The sequence below is a fragment of the Daphnia magna genome, linkage group LG10, assembly GCF_020631705.1.
Source record: "Daphnia magna isolate NIES linkage group LG10, ASM2063170v1.1, whole genome shotgun sequence".
In the NCBI taxonomy this organism is placed as follows: Eukaryota; Metazoa; Arthropoda; class Branchiopoda; order Diplostraca; family Daphniidae; genus Daphnia; species Daphnia magna.
In genome coordinates this window covers 3,341,260-3,358,297 of record NC_059191.1, presented here as the reverse complement: position 1 = coordinate 3,358,297, position 17,038 = coordinate 3,341,260, and the positions used below count along the sequence as shown (strand labels likewise).

Below are 17,038 nucleotides of genomic sequence, written 5' to 3'. Positions count from 1 at the left end.
TTTTTTTTTAATGTTTTATTTTTAAACGTTATTTAAATGTGAATTTTGTTTTTACGTAAGTTTTATTTATGTTTGTGATATTTTTAAAATGTGTGTGTATATTTGTAATTAGAATACAATTTCTAAATTAAAAAACAACTTGCTGTGTTTAATTCGTAGACAACATGAAAACAATTTTACATTAGAAGTAAGAATATTTTGTTAATTTCTAGGTAATATAATTAATTTCTTATCATTCAGCGAATAACTTTCAGATACCTGGAAATAGAAAATATGTGCCCCATAGTAAGGCCCCCATTAGGGGACCTTTTTTCCTGCCCATGGCATTTGGGTCGACTTCCGGGTAAAACCAGTGCAAGGGAAAGAAGCTAATCGGTTCCAAAAACCCGGTTCATTACCCCGATTACCCGACTTTTGCCCCGATTCTTACGCAGAAATTTTATTTAAGCTTAAAATTGGGGTAATTCATCGTATTTTTCATGGTTTTAAAATTTGGCGCCACGCATCCGCCATTTTTCAAGATGGTGCTGGGTATATCGTTTTTACTGGGTATTTTGAACCGAACCGAACCGCTTGAAAACTACCTACCCGGGTCGCCACCGATCGGCCATTTGTCGGATAGGTCGGTGCGATTTTTTGGGGTTCAGGTAATCGGGGCCGAGCTCTACAGGGGTCTATGACTAGGGCTCGGCCCCGATTTCAAATTAATCGGGGACACCGAAAACCCTCACCGAAAAATGAGGTTCGGGGACGGTGCGGTGCGGTGATTTTTTTCCGGTGCGGTGCGGTGCAAGCACCGGTAAGCACCGAAAGCACCGAATAGAAATTTGCCTGAGGTGGTGCGAAAAACAATAAATGACCCTATGGTTGACTTAACACCGGAGCTGTCTCCTGATAGGTCATCTATAATAAAATTGCTCCTCATAGGTCAATCAGGACCACGTGACTAGTGTGACATTTGTGTTTGTTGTCAGTCAATGATGAGTGGTGTGTTTAAGTTGTTTAGTTTATTGTTACTTATAGTTTGAATCAAATTCTCTTGCATGAATACGTTTCATGATAAAGGAAATAAATCTGTGATACAGAAATCCGTAATTCTTATGAAATTTAGTTTTCCTGGTTGATTGGAGGCGAAAGGTTTTTTTTTTCCCATTCAACCTTATTTACAGCTTTTAAGACACGTTATATGACATTAAAAATTTCGATAAATAAAATACCTAATGCGTATTCATTATAATTAGTATATGTTTAATTACGTAGTAATTATGTATTCTTCAAATAACTTTTTTTCTAAGTTATCCTACACAGGCTATTAGCGTTGTCTTATGTATTGAATTTTGTAATTGCTTTCCTTGAAATCGGGGATTGCACCGAGCACCGCAATCACCGCACCGAGCACCGCAATCACCGCACCGAAAAAAAATTCACCGCACCGAATCGACTAAAAAACTCCCCGATTAGTGCGGGGCCGAGCCCTATCTATGACTCTCCTCTGGACTCTGGTCCTAGTTAGATAATCCCAACACGAGGCGCATCGGTCGTACCTCTCTACGCTTGGCGCATACCAGCCAACTTTCTAAGGTACTATAAGCATACACTTCGGGGTCTGTAGTCTGTAGCCTGATATACATAAGACTAATTTAGCAAGGGGCGTCCGGTTGAATACCGAATACCGCTTCAATCAAGTAAAAGAGAAAAAAAGGTGAAATTTCGTGAAGAAATCTTATTGAACTCGAAATCCTGCTCCAAATCGTATTGTAAACCTCTTCTCAACATCAATGTCCGGTCGTGAGTGAATGAGTAATGTCCTCCAACTTCCCGTTTTCAGTCAAGCCTTGAGCTATTACCGAAACTTGATTCTACCACGTTGTTTGTTTGTGTGTTTGGTTGTGTATGTGTGTGTGTGTGTGTGTGTCGTCGAGACACTTGAGAGTTGAGACTTTTAAGCGTTGTTCGGTGCGTTGCTCTGCTCAGCAATTGCTGATTTGCTGGCTCGACTCTGGGCTCTGGGCCGCTCTGGGCGTTATTTTGTACAGAAGTTAGAAGAGGCTTTGAACTTTAGGCCCGTTGCCGCATCCCAACTGGGAGTCGGATTGCCGCAGAACAGCAGAACCCTTACCATAAAATAGTTTTAGTCTGTAACTCATCCGAGATGGATCGGTCGTGATCAAAGAAGGCAACTGAAAAGAAGCACAAATTTTTGAATTGGGTAAGTTCATCTACTGATTAAGGTTTCTGGTTGTTCGTAAGAGCGACAATTGCCCTCTCATACCATGTTTCTATCTTGACTGTGCTCGTGATTACTGATTAAGTGGAAAGATCACGTAAAATGTTCAGAATGCACCACACCCGCAAGGCATTCTTATGTTAATCGCGTCATCGTTTACATTACACCAACTTCCCCCCCTCTCGTGGGTACTTTTTTTTTGTTCTCAGCTTATTCTCGCACTTTAAAGTTGAGTGGAGGGTAAATAGCTGGCTTATGAGAAGCTTTTCCTGTATAAAGTAGAGAAACCATGAAGAATATAGATTTTTAAAAATACTCCTTTGTTTTTATAGATGTTGTAGCTGCTTAAATAGTGTTGAAGTCTATTGTTATCCATTCAGCAATTTGCTGATACATCAACTAGAATGTACAATTTCTGGATTATCTTACTTCTGAGTGCCTCCTGCCCAGTCCTTGGCAGCTTCAATATGGATCCAGTGCGAAACCCAGTTCTCCAGAGGCTTGATATTCCAGCACAACTAAGCCATCATCAACAGGATCTACAGTTGCAAGAACATAAGCATATCCCAGATGTCACCATAGAAGCCGGCAAGCCTTTTGTTATAAATCTACCATCACAGACATCCATGGCAGAGGTGATTGCAACATCAAAATAACTGTTGAGAATTTTTCTATTGAAGGAAATATGGTGGTAGTATAGAGTTGCATTGAAAGCATTGGCACCATTTCAAGAGAAGGATGTTATCAGGTTGCTGTTTGTTAGCTATCCCATGTCATGACCCCTTACACTAGCCAACTTTCCCAGCCAAAAGATTTATTTATAATTGCAAGACATGAGATATGCTAATAATTGCAACATATAAGTTCATCTCTATTGAAACATTGAGATGTATCCCTATTTTTAATTTTTGGATTAAAAACTTTTTTCAACAGGTAACCGGACGTGATGGTAAACCACTTCCACCTTGGATCGTCTACGACGGTACCAGTCACACCGTTCGTGGCCAGCCAGCTTCTTCAGATGCCGGTGAATGGGCTGTTCGCGTCGATGGCACTTCTAACGAAGTGTTTACCATTAGAGTGCGTCGACAGATTCTTGATGACGATGATACAAATGAAGGATCAGGTGCACTCATTGACGATTATTCCGAAACGGACGATTTCGAACCGGAAGGGGACGACGAGACCATATCACCTGACAATCGAGTCATAATAGCTCCGACTACACCACTTTTCAATGTAGTAGCATTGTTATTTCTTTAAAATCTATCTCATCAAAGTGCAATATCTGTAAACCTTTCTGTTTTAGGGTGCTTCCGTTGTAGCGACTCCCGTTATAAATTCAATTCCTAGCATGTCAGTACAGCCAACAAAAAGTAAAAACCTGACAAATCCAGCTAGCAGTGGGACTGCTATTGAACCCACCAATCGACAGGTAGAACCGACTCCAGTTCAGGGAATGGAAGGACCCACCTTTCGTCTGCAGGACTACAGCAATAGTTCATTATTTGACCCAATTGAACCTACAACGTCCGCAGAAGGAACTCCACCATTGACGGATGACTTAGACTTTTTGGGGCCAAATTCAATCGCAGAATATGACGAAGAACATGGAAAGGTTTGTCGCATTTAATCCCCCCCCCTTATTTCGTCTTCCTCTTCTTTTTCCTTCTTCTTTCCCGTTTTTTCTCTATTGGTTGCAATAGAGTCGGATTAGATATCATCGTCAAGTTGAAAAGATATAGGGTTTCTGTTCCGTGTGAGCTGTTACTTTGTGTCCAATGCCCCTTTTTTCGTTATGGCAGGATGCCTTTTACGCTCTAGAGGAACTCTCTTTAAAGAAGCAACATATGTTCTTGAAAACGAAAAATAAATAAAGAAAAAAAAAAAGGAAAAAGAGGTAATAGTCCTTTCTGCCGAGGTGAATCGGCCGGCATCTGTACAGTGTATCCCCGGCTTGTTTTGGGGTTAAATACGAGTTATTTTACCCCTCATCTTTTACGTTCCTCCTATTCTTGCTTGACCATTGCGTAATGGATTTATTTGCTGGTTTTCTTGTCTGTAGAGTGCGCCGATTCCCCCGGAAGTGACCATGCGCTTGCCCAGGATTCCGGCCACAGCAGGCAAAGTGATGCGTTTTTCAATTCCAAGCGGGACATTCTCTGACGCTGAAGATGGGAACACTGCCAATATGCACTTGGAATTACTTTCTCAAGATGGACAACAACTTGAAGAAATAACTTGGATTGGATTCAACTCAACCAAAAAAGTAATCCTAATATTCTTTCAATGCAAACTGCATTTTATATATTTACTACATCACTGTTTGCAGGAGATCTACGGGTTACCTTTGGCCGATGACATTGGAAAATATACGTTTTTGGTGCAAGCTCGTAATTCGGCCAACTTGACGGTCACGGAAACGGTAGAGATCCAAGTGCGTCAACATCCTTCAGAAAGAGCGTTTCATCACCACTTCACGTTACAGCTAGAACCCGAGTTTTCTGTAGATGAAGAGACGTTACCTCAAGCTTACTGGATGCTTAAAACAGTGAGTGGATTAGCCAAAACATTAGGTGATAAAGAAGAATCCATAGTTGTGCGGCGGATAAATGGCACGGTCAAGAATGGAAATGCTTTTACATTCACATGGTCCAACGAGTCTCTGCCTCGCTCGCACTGCCCTGAAGACGAAATTCAAGAATCGTTTGACCTGATCTATAATCGTGAATCTGATTCCGTGACGGACCAGTTGGATGTTGAATTAGCTCCTCAGCTAAGTGTTACGTTTGGTAGCGTTGAGCTTGATGGCATTTGTCAGCCTTTACCGACCAACCCTCCTAGCATTCCACAAAAAGAGACCAAAGCACCGAAAGAAATGAATCGCCCACCTTCAACACGCAACCAAGTGGACCACTTGAGTGCTGAAGTAGGTGTGCTTTTTCGTTACCAAGTACCAGCTGATACGTTTCACGATGAAGAGGATGGCGATACTCGTATGCTGAAATTGTCTTTACAAAATATGAACCACAAAGCATTGGATGCACGTTCCTGGCTCCAGTTTGATTCTCCTAATCAAGAATTTTACGGCTTGCCACTGGATGGCGATGTTGGCACCGAAGAGTATCAACTTTTGTGCACAGATTCGTCAGGAGCTGTTGAATCTGACGGATTAGTTGTGGCGGTTAAGGAAAGATCGAAACTGCCGGAAGATCAACCATTGGTTGAATTCTCTCTTACGATTGACGACAATTTCGACACATTAATGGGCAAGGCCAGTCGCAAAGTCCGATTAATTGAGGCTTTGGCCCAGATATTCGATGATCCGCTGACCAGCAACATAATCGTCCAATCCTTTACTTCTGGCTCCACCATGGTAACATGGACCAACGCGACTTTAGTTGGCAATGAATGTCCGCCTAGTACGGTGATAGTAAACCTTCGCCGAATGTTAATTGACAACGAGGGTAAACTTACTCAAAGATGCACAGACATTCTCGTAGCCGCCGATTTCCAACCTCTTTCTGCACATGTGTCGCCACTGGGCAACTGCGTCGGAGAGCTTACCCCGACGTTCGCACCCGGTGTCGATGATGGTAAAACAGAAGGTGTCGATGGACCGTCTACTGACGATGTTTGGTCCGATGATTACCTTTTAACATTCATCGTGCCTGGCATCATTATTACAGTGATGTTACTACTTGCTGCCGTTATTGCATGCATTTTGTACCGCCGCAGGCGAACGGGTAAATTGGGTCTAGAAGAGCGGCGAAGCTTTGTCTCCAAAGGCATCCCAATAATCTTTGCTGAAGAACTTGAAGAGCGGCCAAGTGGTCGTCACCCGGCCAAGGCACCTGTGATCCTTAAAGAAGAGAAACCTTCTCAACCACCTGATTACCATAAGGTGCGTTCCTCTGCTAGCCCGTATGCCTCTCACAAAGCAGCAGAGCAGCACGATTTGCTTCGTACGCCGTCAGACGAGGCCGAAGAGGAGCCAAACAGTCTTTATCAGCCACCGCCTCCCTTATCCGCCGGTCGCGATTCGTCGTCACGCTACTCACGACCCAAAGCTACTCCAGCTTATCGAAAACCACCTCCCTATGTTCCACCCTAAGGTTTCCTAATCAACTGCCAGAATTCTATTATTGCTTCTCTTTCGATTCTTCTAACAATCTAGATAGACTCTTAAAATTTAAACTAGATTTTTTTGCTCCTGAAACTGAACGTATGTGTTACTCTAACGAAAAAATGTGTTAAAGCCCTATTGTCTCTTTACTCAATTTCTTGTTGCGCAGCTAATTTCAGTCCCACAATTTTGTTTCCATTTAAAATCAGTGCAAGCTTTTTTCCTTATCTGAAAACAAAGAAATTCTTGTAGACACTATTTTGCCATTACATCAGCAAGTCTTTGTAGTTCCACCACAAAGTCAAAAGTAAATAAAAAAAGAAAAAAAGAAAAAAAAAACTAAATTCAGTCAAAGTGGTTATGTATTGATGAATTTATCAAGTTTCGGAGTAAGTGAAATTTAGTTAGAATCCATCCTAGACTCGAAGGCTTTACGAAGAACATCAACATCTTTTTCGAATTCTTCCATCGTTCTTTCATAAACAGCCAGAAATTTCGCCACGTTAGCTTTGATAGGTTCTGTGATTAACCTTTCTTTAATTGCAGGATCTCTGACGGATAATCTAGAAAGAGATGATATATTATCTGTTACAGTTAAAGATAGATAAGTAATGGGCGTACAGGAACAATAAGACGAAGCATATGAGAGGTACTTCATGGGGCCGAAATGTAATCGTGTCGGCTGTCAGATTGAAAGTCGATACAAGCTCAGTTAGATCCCGCTGGTATCGACGAAACTCGAGACCCGTTAGGGTAGCCAACTGCGGGAACCTAAATAGAGAAAAAAAGACATCGTCAGCAACTAATTACCAACGGAAAAATATATACGATCACCATTTCTCTAGATAATCCATGACAATTTTTCTACGGAGGACTTTTTGGGACGAGACATTTGCCAACGGGATAACAATAGGAACTTCTTTTTCTGTTTTCTCGATAACACGAGTTGTGTGATCTCTAATCGCTTTGCCATCCACATTAGCATTCTCCACCGCGTATTCCAAATGTCCCGCAAAGAATGCACGAACTTGGCTCAGTGATGGCTGGGCTTCGCATTTTGTATCACTATACTTAGCAGAGAGCCCAACCTGCAGAAGCAGGTTGGGCTGATTAATTATCTTTATATTAGCATAATGTTTATTTATTTCCATTTGATGTAATTGATTTTGGATGCACTCCACATCTTCGCCTAGTGACGCTCCATCAATTCTTTGAAGCCACATGAACGATTTTACTGTCAACCATTGCTGAACAATTTTCAAAACAAATTCGTATGGATTAACCATTGGCGTCAACTCCGTTTTCAGCACTATTTTCGGTTTGGCTACTGTTTTTTCTACAACACCTTCAGCAATATCTTCTGAGATGTCATCTTCATCAGTAACAGCAGCAGCAATTAAGGAAATATCATCTCCGCGAAGCCCCCTACATATAAATATATATATATGTATAAGACACATACTCCTAGAATTATATAATATATTCATAATGTTACTTTGTTAGTGCCAAATTGACTTCGAATGTTGGCATTTTTTCTTTGTTTCTCATCCAAAGAGGGCTAGTTAGTAATTGATTCTTAAAATGGTTTGAGGCTGAAAAGCAAATGTCACTGCAAAAGTTCTAATACACCACAGTCCACAATATAACAACAAAAAAAGATGCTAGATTAAAAGAATGAAGTACCTTTCGTTGAGTAACATCATAGACTTTTTTTGATTTTAGATCAATGCAATATTGTTGTTTCCATACTTTTTCAATAACATTTGGACATATTGGGAATCCACATTGCTTGATTATGGCTCTTTCTTCTACTGCATCTTGATAATAAGATGGATTGAGAAACTTTCCCTGCCAACATGAAAACTTGATGTGATCTATAACAGATTATGAAGTAAACAAGCTGCTTACGTTACTAGTAAGCCAATGAGGGTCAACCGCTGAATTTTCCACCATGTATTCAACGGTGCCAAGAGCTCTTTGCTCGGATAGCTTTTTTTTCCGAAAGGCAGCTTCCACTGCGGCTCGTCTGCGTTTCGAAGAATAACATTTAAGAACTCAACTAATTAGTTTTATATCCGATTTCAGTTACTTTTCTTGTAAAGCTTCCTTAGAATTTTGGTTTTGGTTCATTTTCGCAAGGGCCGCGGAATCTAGCAGAAGACGTTAATGGAAGGACCATAAAGGAAGTAGGGGATAAAGTCTATTTTACCAAGGCCTACTTAATGCTTAAGGCCTGTAAACTCAAATACCTCCTATGGCGGGTAGGCGTTCCCTAGCAAAACAAGGGCAGAGTAATAGAATACTGGTGTAGCCACGGCCATGTTAACTCCCTCTCTCGGATTTTTTCCCAAAAGTTGTTGCCAATTTCGCGTATCGATTGTGAGAAAATGAGGCAAGATATCGATTTAAGTGTCCCATAACCGTAACGCCACCTATGAATTGAGTTTTAAGGGTTGTTAAGAAATCTCTTCGTGCTCTTACTTTGTTCACACTAATTAATTAAGCCACTTTTTGTTTACTTTCTGAAGTACAGACGACGAAAATGAGCGAAAACATAGCGAAAACGTAATACATCACAAGTTCACAACACAGCCGCTGTGGCGGGATTACTGCAACACAGTCTTCACCAGTGAACTGATACTGATCCGATTCCGTGTCGTTAAAAAACGGATTTTTTGAGGGCCGTAGAACGGATTGGTTTCCGTTCTCTAACGCTAGAGTCGCATGAAGGCAATAACGTTATGCCTACCCTCTAGCGCCTCTAGCTGATTCATAATCGGATTCGTTTCAGTTAACCGATTTTTGACAAAGCAGCGCGTTGTTCAAATCAGTGAGCGGACCCGTTTCCGTTCACAGATCCGTTTCAGTTTATTATCAACTTGTTTTTATAATAAGAAGCCGAAACCTTTCCATTATTTGAACGGATTCGTTTCCGTTTCCATAGCACGTTTTTAGTAAACAAACTGTTTGCTTATTAGAATATTAACCGATTTTAATTGTGTTATTGAAAAACAAAACAACAAAATGTCGTCGAACAAGAAAAGTGATCTATTGAAGGATTTAAAAAAAGAATTATATATTCAAAAGCAAAGAGATTTCAAGAGGGAAATAAGAAAAAACCAAAAGGAAAGAAAAAGTTTTCCCAAAGTTAAACGACAACTTAGTTCATCAATTCCCCCAGATCTCAACAGAAATGAATCAGCCAAAAGAAAAAGAATGAAAAGAACCTCTAAAGACTGTTCCACTGAAAACGAAAATTCCCTGACAATTGATAGAGAAGATATTGAAGCAGCCAACAACTTAGGTAATTTCAAGTCCGATAGTATTCCTGTCTTGTATAAACATCTAAATATTTCCTTGATTACTTACAGATTCACCTATTCCGAGTCAGCTAGAACAATATCTGAATCAAATTCAAAGTGACTTCAATATTGATGCTGACGGGAGTGTACCTCTAGGAGAAGAAGTGAAGAAACATGAGAGACGTATGGGCCAAATTGCTGTTGATTGGGATGTGCACTGGGATGAAGTTGTCAATGGCCTTATTGCAAGCTACGCAACTATTCCATCACTGTGCTGGATTTGTAAAAAGTCCCTTGCAGCTTGTTACACTCGCTGTCTCTGTTGTGTCAAGACATATTGTCAAGACTGCGACTTCCAATTCCATTCATGGAATGTGTTCCACAGAAGACAATTATTGTTTCAAGATTCCAAAGTGATTAAACTAAAGCCTAACGAGTTTTGGGATTCAACTTTAGCTGAGATAGTTACAAAAGGTATATAAATTATTTTGCATATCTTGTTAATATATTTTGATTGATGCTTACAAATGTTATTATTTTCAGAGGTTGCAGTTCCGTGCTTCGTTCCTCTGCAATGCCAATCTTGTCTAAGCATAAACTCGTTGACAATTGAACCATTGAAGAGTAAATTCATGATAGTTGTCACACTTCTAGGTAATCAAATTTTTAAAACTAAAACTGGCTCTTTGGAACGGAGCCTTCACTCTTCAAGATATACATTCACGGGAGCTTCAACTGTAACTCCGATTGTGATACTGACCGTGACTCAGACCGTGATTGTGATCAAGACTCCGACAGTGAATCTCATCAAGACTTCAACAGTGACTCTCACCAAGACTCCGACTCAGATTCTGATCGTGATGTCTCTGAACCTGACCCCATCACTGTATTGACTCTGTAGACGTTTTCATGTGTTTGTGATGTGGGACTATATCATTAATAAACTTTTGTCCGGTAACCAGCAAAATGTATCTTTTCTTTAATTAACATGGAATTCAATTAAATCCAATTCCGTCTATCTATGCGACTTAACGAAACTTGTTAAACCGAGATAAAATTCACGGCTATCGCTGTTGACGACGATTGTTTTTTACTTCATTTTTGGTTTCCTCGTGAAAAATTGAATAAGGATCATTAGTTCCATTATTTCTTACGGAAGCAAGCATAGCGAGATAAGCCTATAGGGTTGAAAAATGGATCGGTGAAAATTACACGTGCATGCGTTGAAAATTTATTGTTTCTGAATTCAGATTCGGATTCAGTGTAAAAAATTGAGTACATCTAATGGTTTCATAAATTTGGCGGGAGTTTGCCGTTTGTGACGAAAAAAATCTCGAAAAAAGTCGCCTAGATAAGGAAAGAGAATTGGGTCGTTTGGTTTCTATGAAAAATTTTGTCCAAAAACGAATAACTCCCCCCGCTAACACCAAAAACAATGAAATTAATGCTGAATATTCAACTTTTTACGCTGAATTCAAAAATGAATTCAAAAACAATCACTTTTCTATCTATATCCGTGTAATTCACGCCCGAACGCTTTTTCACGCTGGCGCATATTACTCAATGCTAACTACCTTCGATAACAATAAAATTAATAGCATTTATTCAACTTTTTACGCTGAATTCAAATATGATTTCAAAAACAATCACTTTTCTATCTATATCCGTGTAATTCACGCCGAACGCTTTTTCACGCTGGCGCATATTACTCAATGCAAATTACCTTCGATAACATTAAAATTAATAGCATTTATTTAACTTTTTACGCTGAATTTATATCTGAATTAAAAAACAATCCGTTATAAAGGCATGTACGTGTAATTCACGCCAAACACTTTATCACGCAAACGCATATTATACTATACAAACTACCTTCGATAATATTAAAATTTATAGTCTGTATTCAACTTTGTACGCTGAATCCGAATATGAATTGAAAAACAATCACTTTTCTGTCTATGCCCGTATGATTGAGGTTCACGCGAACGCTTTTTCACGCGAACGCTTTTTCACGCGCACAGGCCTAATGCTATGCAGCCTACCGCTTTATTCTTTTTCAGATTATTATTATTCCATTTTCAGACTTAAAGAGGAGGGGGGCTGAGCTTACACACCCAAACTTTAAGCTAACTGTTCGATTACTTATCTTTGATAAAATCAATTAAATAGTATACCATTTTCGTGATTCTCAGATCACAAAGATTACGCTGATGCCCACGGAAATGTTAGAAATAAGGTTTTGTTTCCCGAATATGTAAAAATTAATCAACCAATCGCCGTCGAGCACGATGGCGGGAATTATTTAGCGTTTTTTTTTCGATTGCATTCAAACGCATTAACTCCTGCCTTAATATTCGAATTCCAATTACAAATATCGATTACTCTAATAATCGAGATTTTCATTCCGTAAGGATTGCTCATTGTATTGTAATCCTACATTGCTGGTTTTTCTTAAATTTTTAATTAGGATGTAATGTATATGTAGAAGGTCAATGTTACGGTTAGAGTGATGCACAGCAACACTTCTAGGCTCTAGCCTACTTAACTCCTCGATCGTGCACTATAGAATGTTGCTTTCGTTTAAACGTATAATTTAAAAAAGTAATTTGAACTAATTCTTGTCACTTGTTTATTTGAATCTGACAGTCACCGAATGTGAAGGACGGAAGCACTTCTTCACTTATTAACGCTCATAATGATTCCAACCACCAAGCCGCCGACCACCGAATGACACACATACAATTACACATACATCAGGGTTTAACTTCCACATAAAATTACAGACTTAATATATTAATCCGTATAATAGGACTGCAATGTTGAAAACTAGCTTTTCAATATCTTCCCTTCCTTGAACAGATAATGGGAAGGATCTCCTCGGGGATTTGGATACACCACAAACAGAGCATATTGCACCTCATTTTTCCATGAAGGGTTTCTAATTTTTGTTTTACAGTTTTTAATCTATCCCATCTCTTTCCTGCAGTCCATGATTCTGCCCTGGGTCTTTTTTTTGATTTTCCCTTCAGCAACCATTTTCTAAAAGAACCAAGAAGGGAAAAGGTTTAAATTTTCTTAATTATCTAACGGAAATAACAAAATTTACCCTTAATTGTTCTGACATAGGCATTATTGAAAACAAAATATTGCACTACATTAAGCACGTACGTTATTCTAATAAGCAAACAGTTTGTTTACTAAAAACGTGCTATGGAAACGGAAACGAATCCGTTCAAATAATGGAAAGGTTTCGGCTTCTTATTATAAAAACAAGTTGATAATAAACTGAAACGGATCTGTGAACGGAAACGGGTCCGCTCACTGATTTGAACAACGCGCTGCTTTGTCAAAAATCGGTTAACTGAAACGAATCCGATTATGAATCAGCTAGAGGCGCTAGAGGGTAGGCATAACGTTATTGCCTTCATGCGACTCTAGCGTTAGAGAACGGAAACCAATCCGTTCTACGGCCCTCAAAAAATCCGTTTTTTAACGACACGGAATCGGATCAGTATCAGTTCACTGGTGAAGACTGTGTTGATTACTGACAGTAGAACTCCAAGACAGTAGAACCATGGTCTAAGATTTGGGAGGTCCCCGAACTGTCGTCTGCTAGCTGTTTCGTCTGCTATTTTCGCGGACAAATTTTGGGGCACTCGCTAGGGGCGCTGACTGTCCGGATCAGTCATAACATTTCCCTCCAAAACGTTGTGAACAATGGGAAAAATAGTCGCTTTTGAGTTTTTCTACGCTGTTTTATTGATGATTAAAAATTACAAAACAAAAAAAGAAACTTGAATCAATTCCTCTTTGTATTTCAAACATTAATATACATTAATACAAATTAATTTACCATTTTAGACAGTTTGCGCAGCTTAAGGTTAGGGGTGGCGAATGTTTTTCCCTTTTTTACATGGTATGAAGTATGAGATTTTCCAATTGTTTTAGATTAACTTACAACTATTTTATCTAAACTTTGAAGGATGCTCGTTGTATTGCGTCAGTTGCTTCACACTCGGCGAACCTCACTATTCGCCAACTTAAACCCCAAGATTGTGGGTCTTACATCTGCGAAGCGAAGCGCGGGGTGCAATAATTCAAAGTTCCATTGGTCAAGGTAATAACAGGATGAAACGACTCATAAATCGTCAAAGATGACCAGATGTTCGTAACTGTATCTCTGTAATGCAGCGTGGAACATTCACGTCTTGCTGAAACATTTCTCTTTTTCTTTCGTTCGCATAGAAGGGAAAAGTTAAACAGATTATATCTTATTGCCCCAGAGAAAAGAAATCATCTACGGAACGTGTTCCACTGATTAATAAAAGGACTGAAACGTTTACAATTACACCCAGGCCCCATTCATCACTTTTGAAGCATCATCCAAAGAATCAATTTATTAATTGAATGGCTTCTTTCGTGGTGTTGACTTGAGGCATGAATGGTAATATTTGCTGTATTCTACAACACGTAGAGTAAACATTCTCCGCCGACAGCGGTGTCTTGGAGAAAGTGTTGGAGAAAGTTAAAATCTCCGGGCTGTGTCTACTGACTTAAAAAGTCTTCAAAAAGGTAATAGCTTCTAGGTGTCTGCCATCTATAAACATAGCCTTTAGCCAGAAATGGAAAATACCTTTTGTTTCACAAACAACAACAAAAATATGTTGTCATAAGACATAGAGAAGGTCGCAATCTTCTTTTTTGTCTACATTTTTTTCCCTCGCAGCTTCCAACGTTGAAGCAGGCTAGAATCCCTTGGAGATGAAAAAAATGCCACCTTTTCAGTCGTAGTGGACCCAGGGAATCCCGAGTTGCAATTAGGCACAAAACAACGATTAGGCATCTTCTGTAACCTAAAAAAAGGAGAAATATGAATGACATTCCACACACATGAGAGCAAAGTGGGAGTCCTATGCAACAATAAAACAAACTTTTAACAATTAACTATCACACCATGATCACACCTAAAAGCCACTAACATGAAAACATTACATGATAACGTAACATAAATAAGAATTGTTACCTTTGAGTGGCTTAGTCCAGAAGAAGACTGTGACAAGCAACTACTTTTCTCGTTGTTAACAACGTTTTGGAGGGAAATGTTATGACTGATCCGGACAGTCAGCGCCCCTAGCGAGTGCCCCAAAATTTGTCCGCAGAAATAGCAGACGAACAGCCAAAAACAGGCCTAGCAGACGACAGTTCGGGGACCTCCCAAATCTTAGACCATGGTAGAACTCCAAAAACAGTAGAACTCCAAGACATTAGAACCCCACTTATAAAAATATTTTTAAAAATTGTTGGTAAATCCGACAGTAGAACTCCATGTACAATAGAAATCCAAAGACATTAGAACCCTACTTTTAAAAAATATATTTAAAAATTGTTGATAAGTCCGACAGTAGAACTCCATGTACAATAGAGCAGTAAAACATCCTGCGTTGCGCATTTTCCACAAATGCGAAAATCTCATTTGTGTCCAAGTTGGTCTGCTGCGGCTGCAGCGTCTTATGGAGAAACCATCTTCTTCGCGTTAAAAATTAAGTTTTCATAACTATAATTTAGATTTCCCCCTTTTCTTCCTAGCAGTGGGTACCCTATTCATCTTTTCATTTCCCAATATTTTTTTCTAGCTCCAGTTCTATCTACTTTATTTTTATTTTATTTTTGTTTGTAAGTTACTCGTCTCTTTTAGCCGAAGAATTTCGTTTGCTGCCAGAAATTCGTCTGCTACAAGGGGATGAACAACAAACCATTCACAAACAATAGCTAAATAAAAATAAACCAGATAGAACTAGGACTAGAAAAAAAATTGGGAAATGAAAAAATGAATAGGGTACCCTCTGCTAGGAAGAAAAGGGGGAAAATCTTAATTATATTTATGAAAACTTATTTTTTAACATGAAGAAGTTGATTTCTCCATAAAACGCTGCAGCCGCAGCAGACCAACTTGGACACAAATGAGATTTTCGCATTTGTAGAGAACGTGCAACGTAGGATGTTTTACTGCTCTATAGAACTCCAAAGACATTAGAACCCCAAAAAAAAATTAAAAATAACAAATAGCATGAGACAATAGAACTCTTCTGTCCGACAATAGCACTCCAATGCCCGACAACAGAACTCCAACGATTTTTATAAAATATCAAATGCCCGACAGTAGAACTCCAACATCCGCCAGTAGAACCTCGACACCCGACAGTAGAACCCCCACACCCGACAGTAAAACTCCACTGAATATTTAAATAATTATTACGGCTTACAGTAGAACTCCAAGACTTTATTTTTCATTTCAATAAAAGTCATAAAAGTAGGGCTCGGCCCCGATCACATTCTAATCGGGTACACCGCTAACGTTTACCGTTTAAAATTAATCGGGGAAGTTTGGCGCGGGGATTTTTTTTTCGTTGTTAGAATCGGTGCTGCACCGATTGCACCGTCTTAGCCCAACTTGGTCTCCGCGAGACGGTCTCGAAGGGTCGAAACCGTCACTGCTACATCCCAGAGGGATTATTCCGGCCCTCTGATTGGCTTTCTCCTTTTCCTCACTCTATAGCCCCTTCCACCCCTTCTGCTTGTGGTGTGTGGCCTGTGGCGTGTGTGGAGTAGTCGGGCTGCAGCCTTTATTTGTTTGTTTTTCAGGTTTATTTATTTATTATTTTGTTTCTAACTTACTATTTTGTTAATAAACTATTTATACCTTTATTATATAATTTTAAATTTTATTGCTCAGGAATAAATTGGATATTAGTGTGTTTTCATTACAACTATTGTGAATTGTCACCCACGGGCCATTGGGTTGGTGCGGGTCTGAGAAAAAAGGTTCCAAAACCCAAATATGGAAGAATCGGGAAAACTAGATGTCCAAAAGTTTTAATAATTATAGAAATGGATAAATCTTGATAAGGTCTATCCAATTTTGCTAAAATATTGCTTAGGGTGTACTAATTAGGAAAGAAAACCGCTTCACCATTTTTCGGGTAGGTCGGTGCGGTTTAGCGGGTCAAAGGTACCCCCCCCCTAAAAATACGTAGTATTTCAATAATTTATTGCGGAAAAAATATAAGACAAAAATTAATAAATTTTGCAGAAATGGATAGCTCTTGGTAAGGGCTATTTACTTCTGTAAAATAATTAACATAATTTTCATAAACAAAACAAAATTTGGACTTGAAGTATTTTGCAGTTTTTGCGCTCTAGAGATATACTCGATCCTATAGACTGAAGTAACAATTTTCATTATTTTTGAAACTTTTTAGTGTATGAATTTTTTTAAAATAAATTATAGAGAAATAGACAGCCCTTATCAAGAACTATCCATTTCTATAAAATTTATTAGTTTTGGTCTTATAGTTTCCCCACAAAATTTTTTTTTAATTTCAC

The 17,038-nt window shown here is 39.1% G+C and overlaps 3 protein-coding genes and 1 long non-coding RNA gene across 4 annotated transcripts; 2 read left to right on the top strand and 2 right to left on the bottom strand.

The window, feature by feature from the left end:
* The first annotated feature begins 1,636 nt into the window (after nt 1–1,636).
* LOC116932760 (dystroglycan) lies at nt 1,637–6,701 on the top strand. The gene is made up of 6 exons (XM_032940587.2): nt 1,637–2,209; nt 2,560–2,862; nt 3,161–3,466; nt 3,537–3,845; nt 4,293–4,496; nt 4,560–6,701. The coding sequence occupies exons 2-6, from the start codon at nt 2,632–2,634 to the stop codon at nt 6,339–6,341; spliced, it is 2,832 nt and encodes a 943-aa protein (XP_032796478.2). The 5' UTR covers nt 1,637–2,209; nt 2,560–2,631; the 3' UTR covers nt 6,342–6,701.
* Nucleotides 6,698–8,675, bottom strand: LOC116932761 (the record flags this gene model as incomplete). Its single annotated transcript, XM_032940589.2, has 8 exons — nt 6,698–6,916; nt 6,975–7,124; nt 7,188–7,778; nt 7,849–7,973; nt 8,037–8,201; nt 8,262–8,379; nt 8,443–8,503; nt 8,603–8,675. Coding segments are annotated over 8 exons (1,446 nt in total), but the record flags the coding sequence as incomplete, so codon positions are not given.
* Nucleotides 8,676–8,971: 296 nt separating this feature from the next.
* LOC123477084 lies at nt 8,972–10,617 on the top strand. The gene is made up of 3 exons (XM_045180410.1): nt 8,972–9,657; nt 9,725–10,129; nt 10,199–10,617. Exons 1-3 carry the CDS (start codon nt 9,378–9,380, stop codon nt 10,546–10,548), a joined length of 1,035 nt encoding a protein of 344 aa, XP_045036345.1. The 5' UTR covers nt 8,972–9,377; the 3' UTR covers nt 10,549–10,617.
* Nucleotides 10,618–13,449: 2,832 nt separating this feature from the next.
* LOC116934550 lies at nt 13,450–14,924 on the bottom strand. Its single transcript, XR_004400779.2, has 2 exons — nt 14,679–14,924; nt 13,450–14,508 (listed from the first exon to the last, which is right to left on the bottom strand). It is a non-coding gene; the product is annotated as an uncharacterized LOC116934550 (long non-coding RNA).
* Nucleotides 14,925–17,038: the final 2,114 nt, after the last annotated feature.

Coding starts and splice junctions, on each gene's coding strand:
- LOC116932760 (XM_032940587.2), top strand. CDS start 2,632: ATGTACAATTTCTGGATTATCTTACTTCTGAGTGCCTCCTGCCCAGTC. Junction 2,863..3,160: donor CACAGACATCCATGGCAGAG/GTGATTGCAACA, acceptor TTTTTTCAACAG/GTAACCGGACGTGATGGTAA. Junction 3,846..4,292: donor ATGACGAAGAACATGGAAAG/GTTTGTCGCATT, acceptor TCTTGTCTGTAG/AGTGCGCCGATTCCCCCGGA.
- LOC123477084 (XM_045180410.1), top strand. CDS start 9,378: ATGTCGTCGAACAAGAAAAGTGATCTATTGAAGGATTTAAAAAAAGAA. Junction 9,658..9,724: donor TGAAGCAGCCAACAACTTAG/GTAATTTCAAGT, acceptor GATTACTTACAG/ATTCACCTATTCCGAGTCAG. Junction 10,130..10,198: donor AGCTGAGATAGTTACAAAAG/GTATATAAATTA, acceptor TATTATTTTCAG/AGGTTGCAGTTCCGTGCTTC.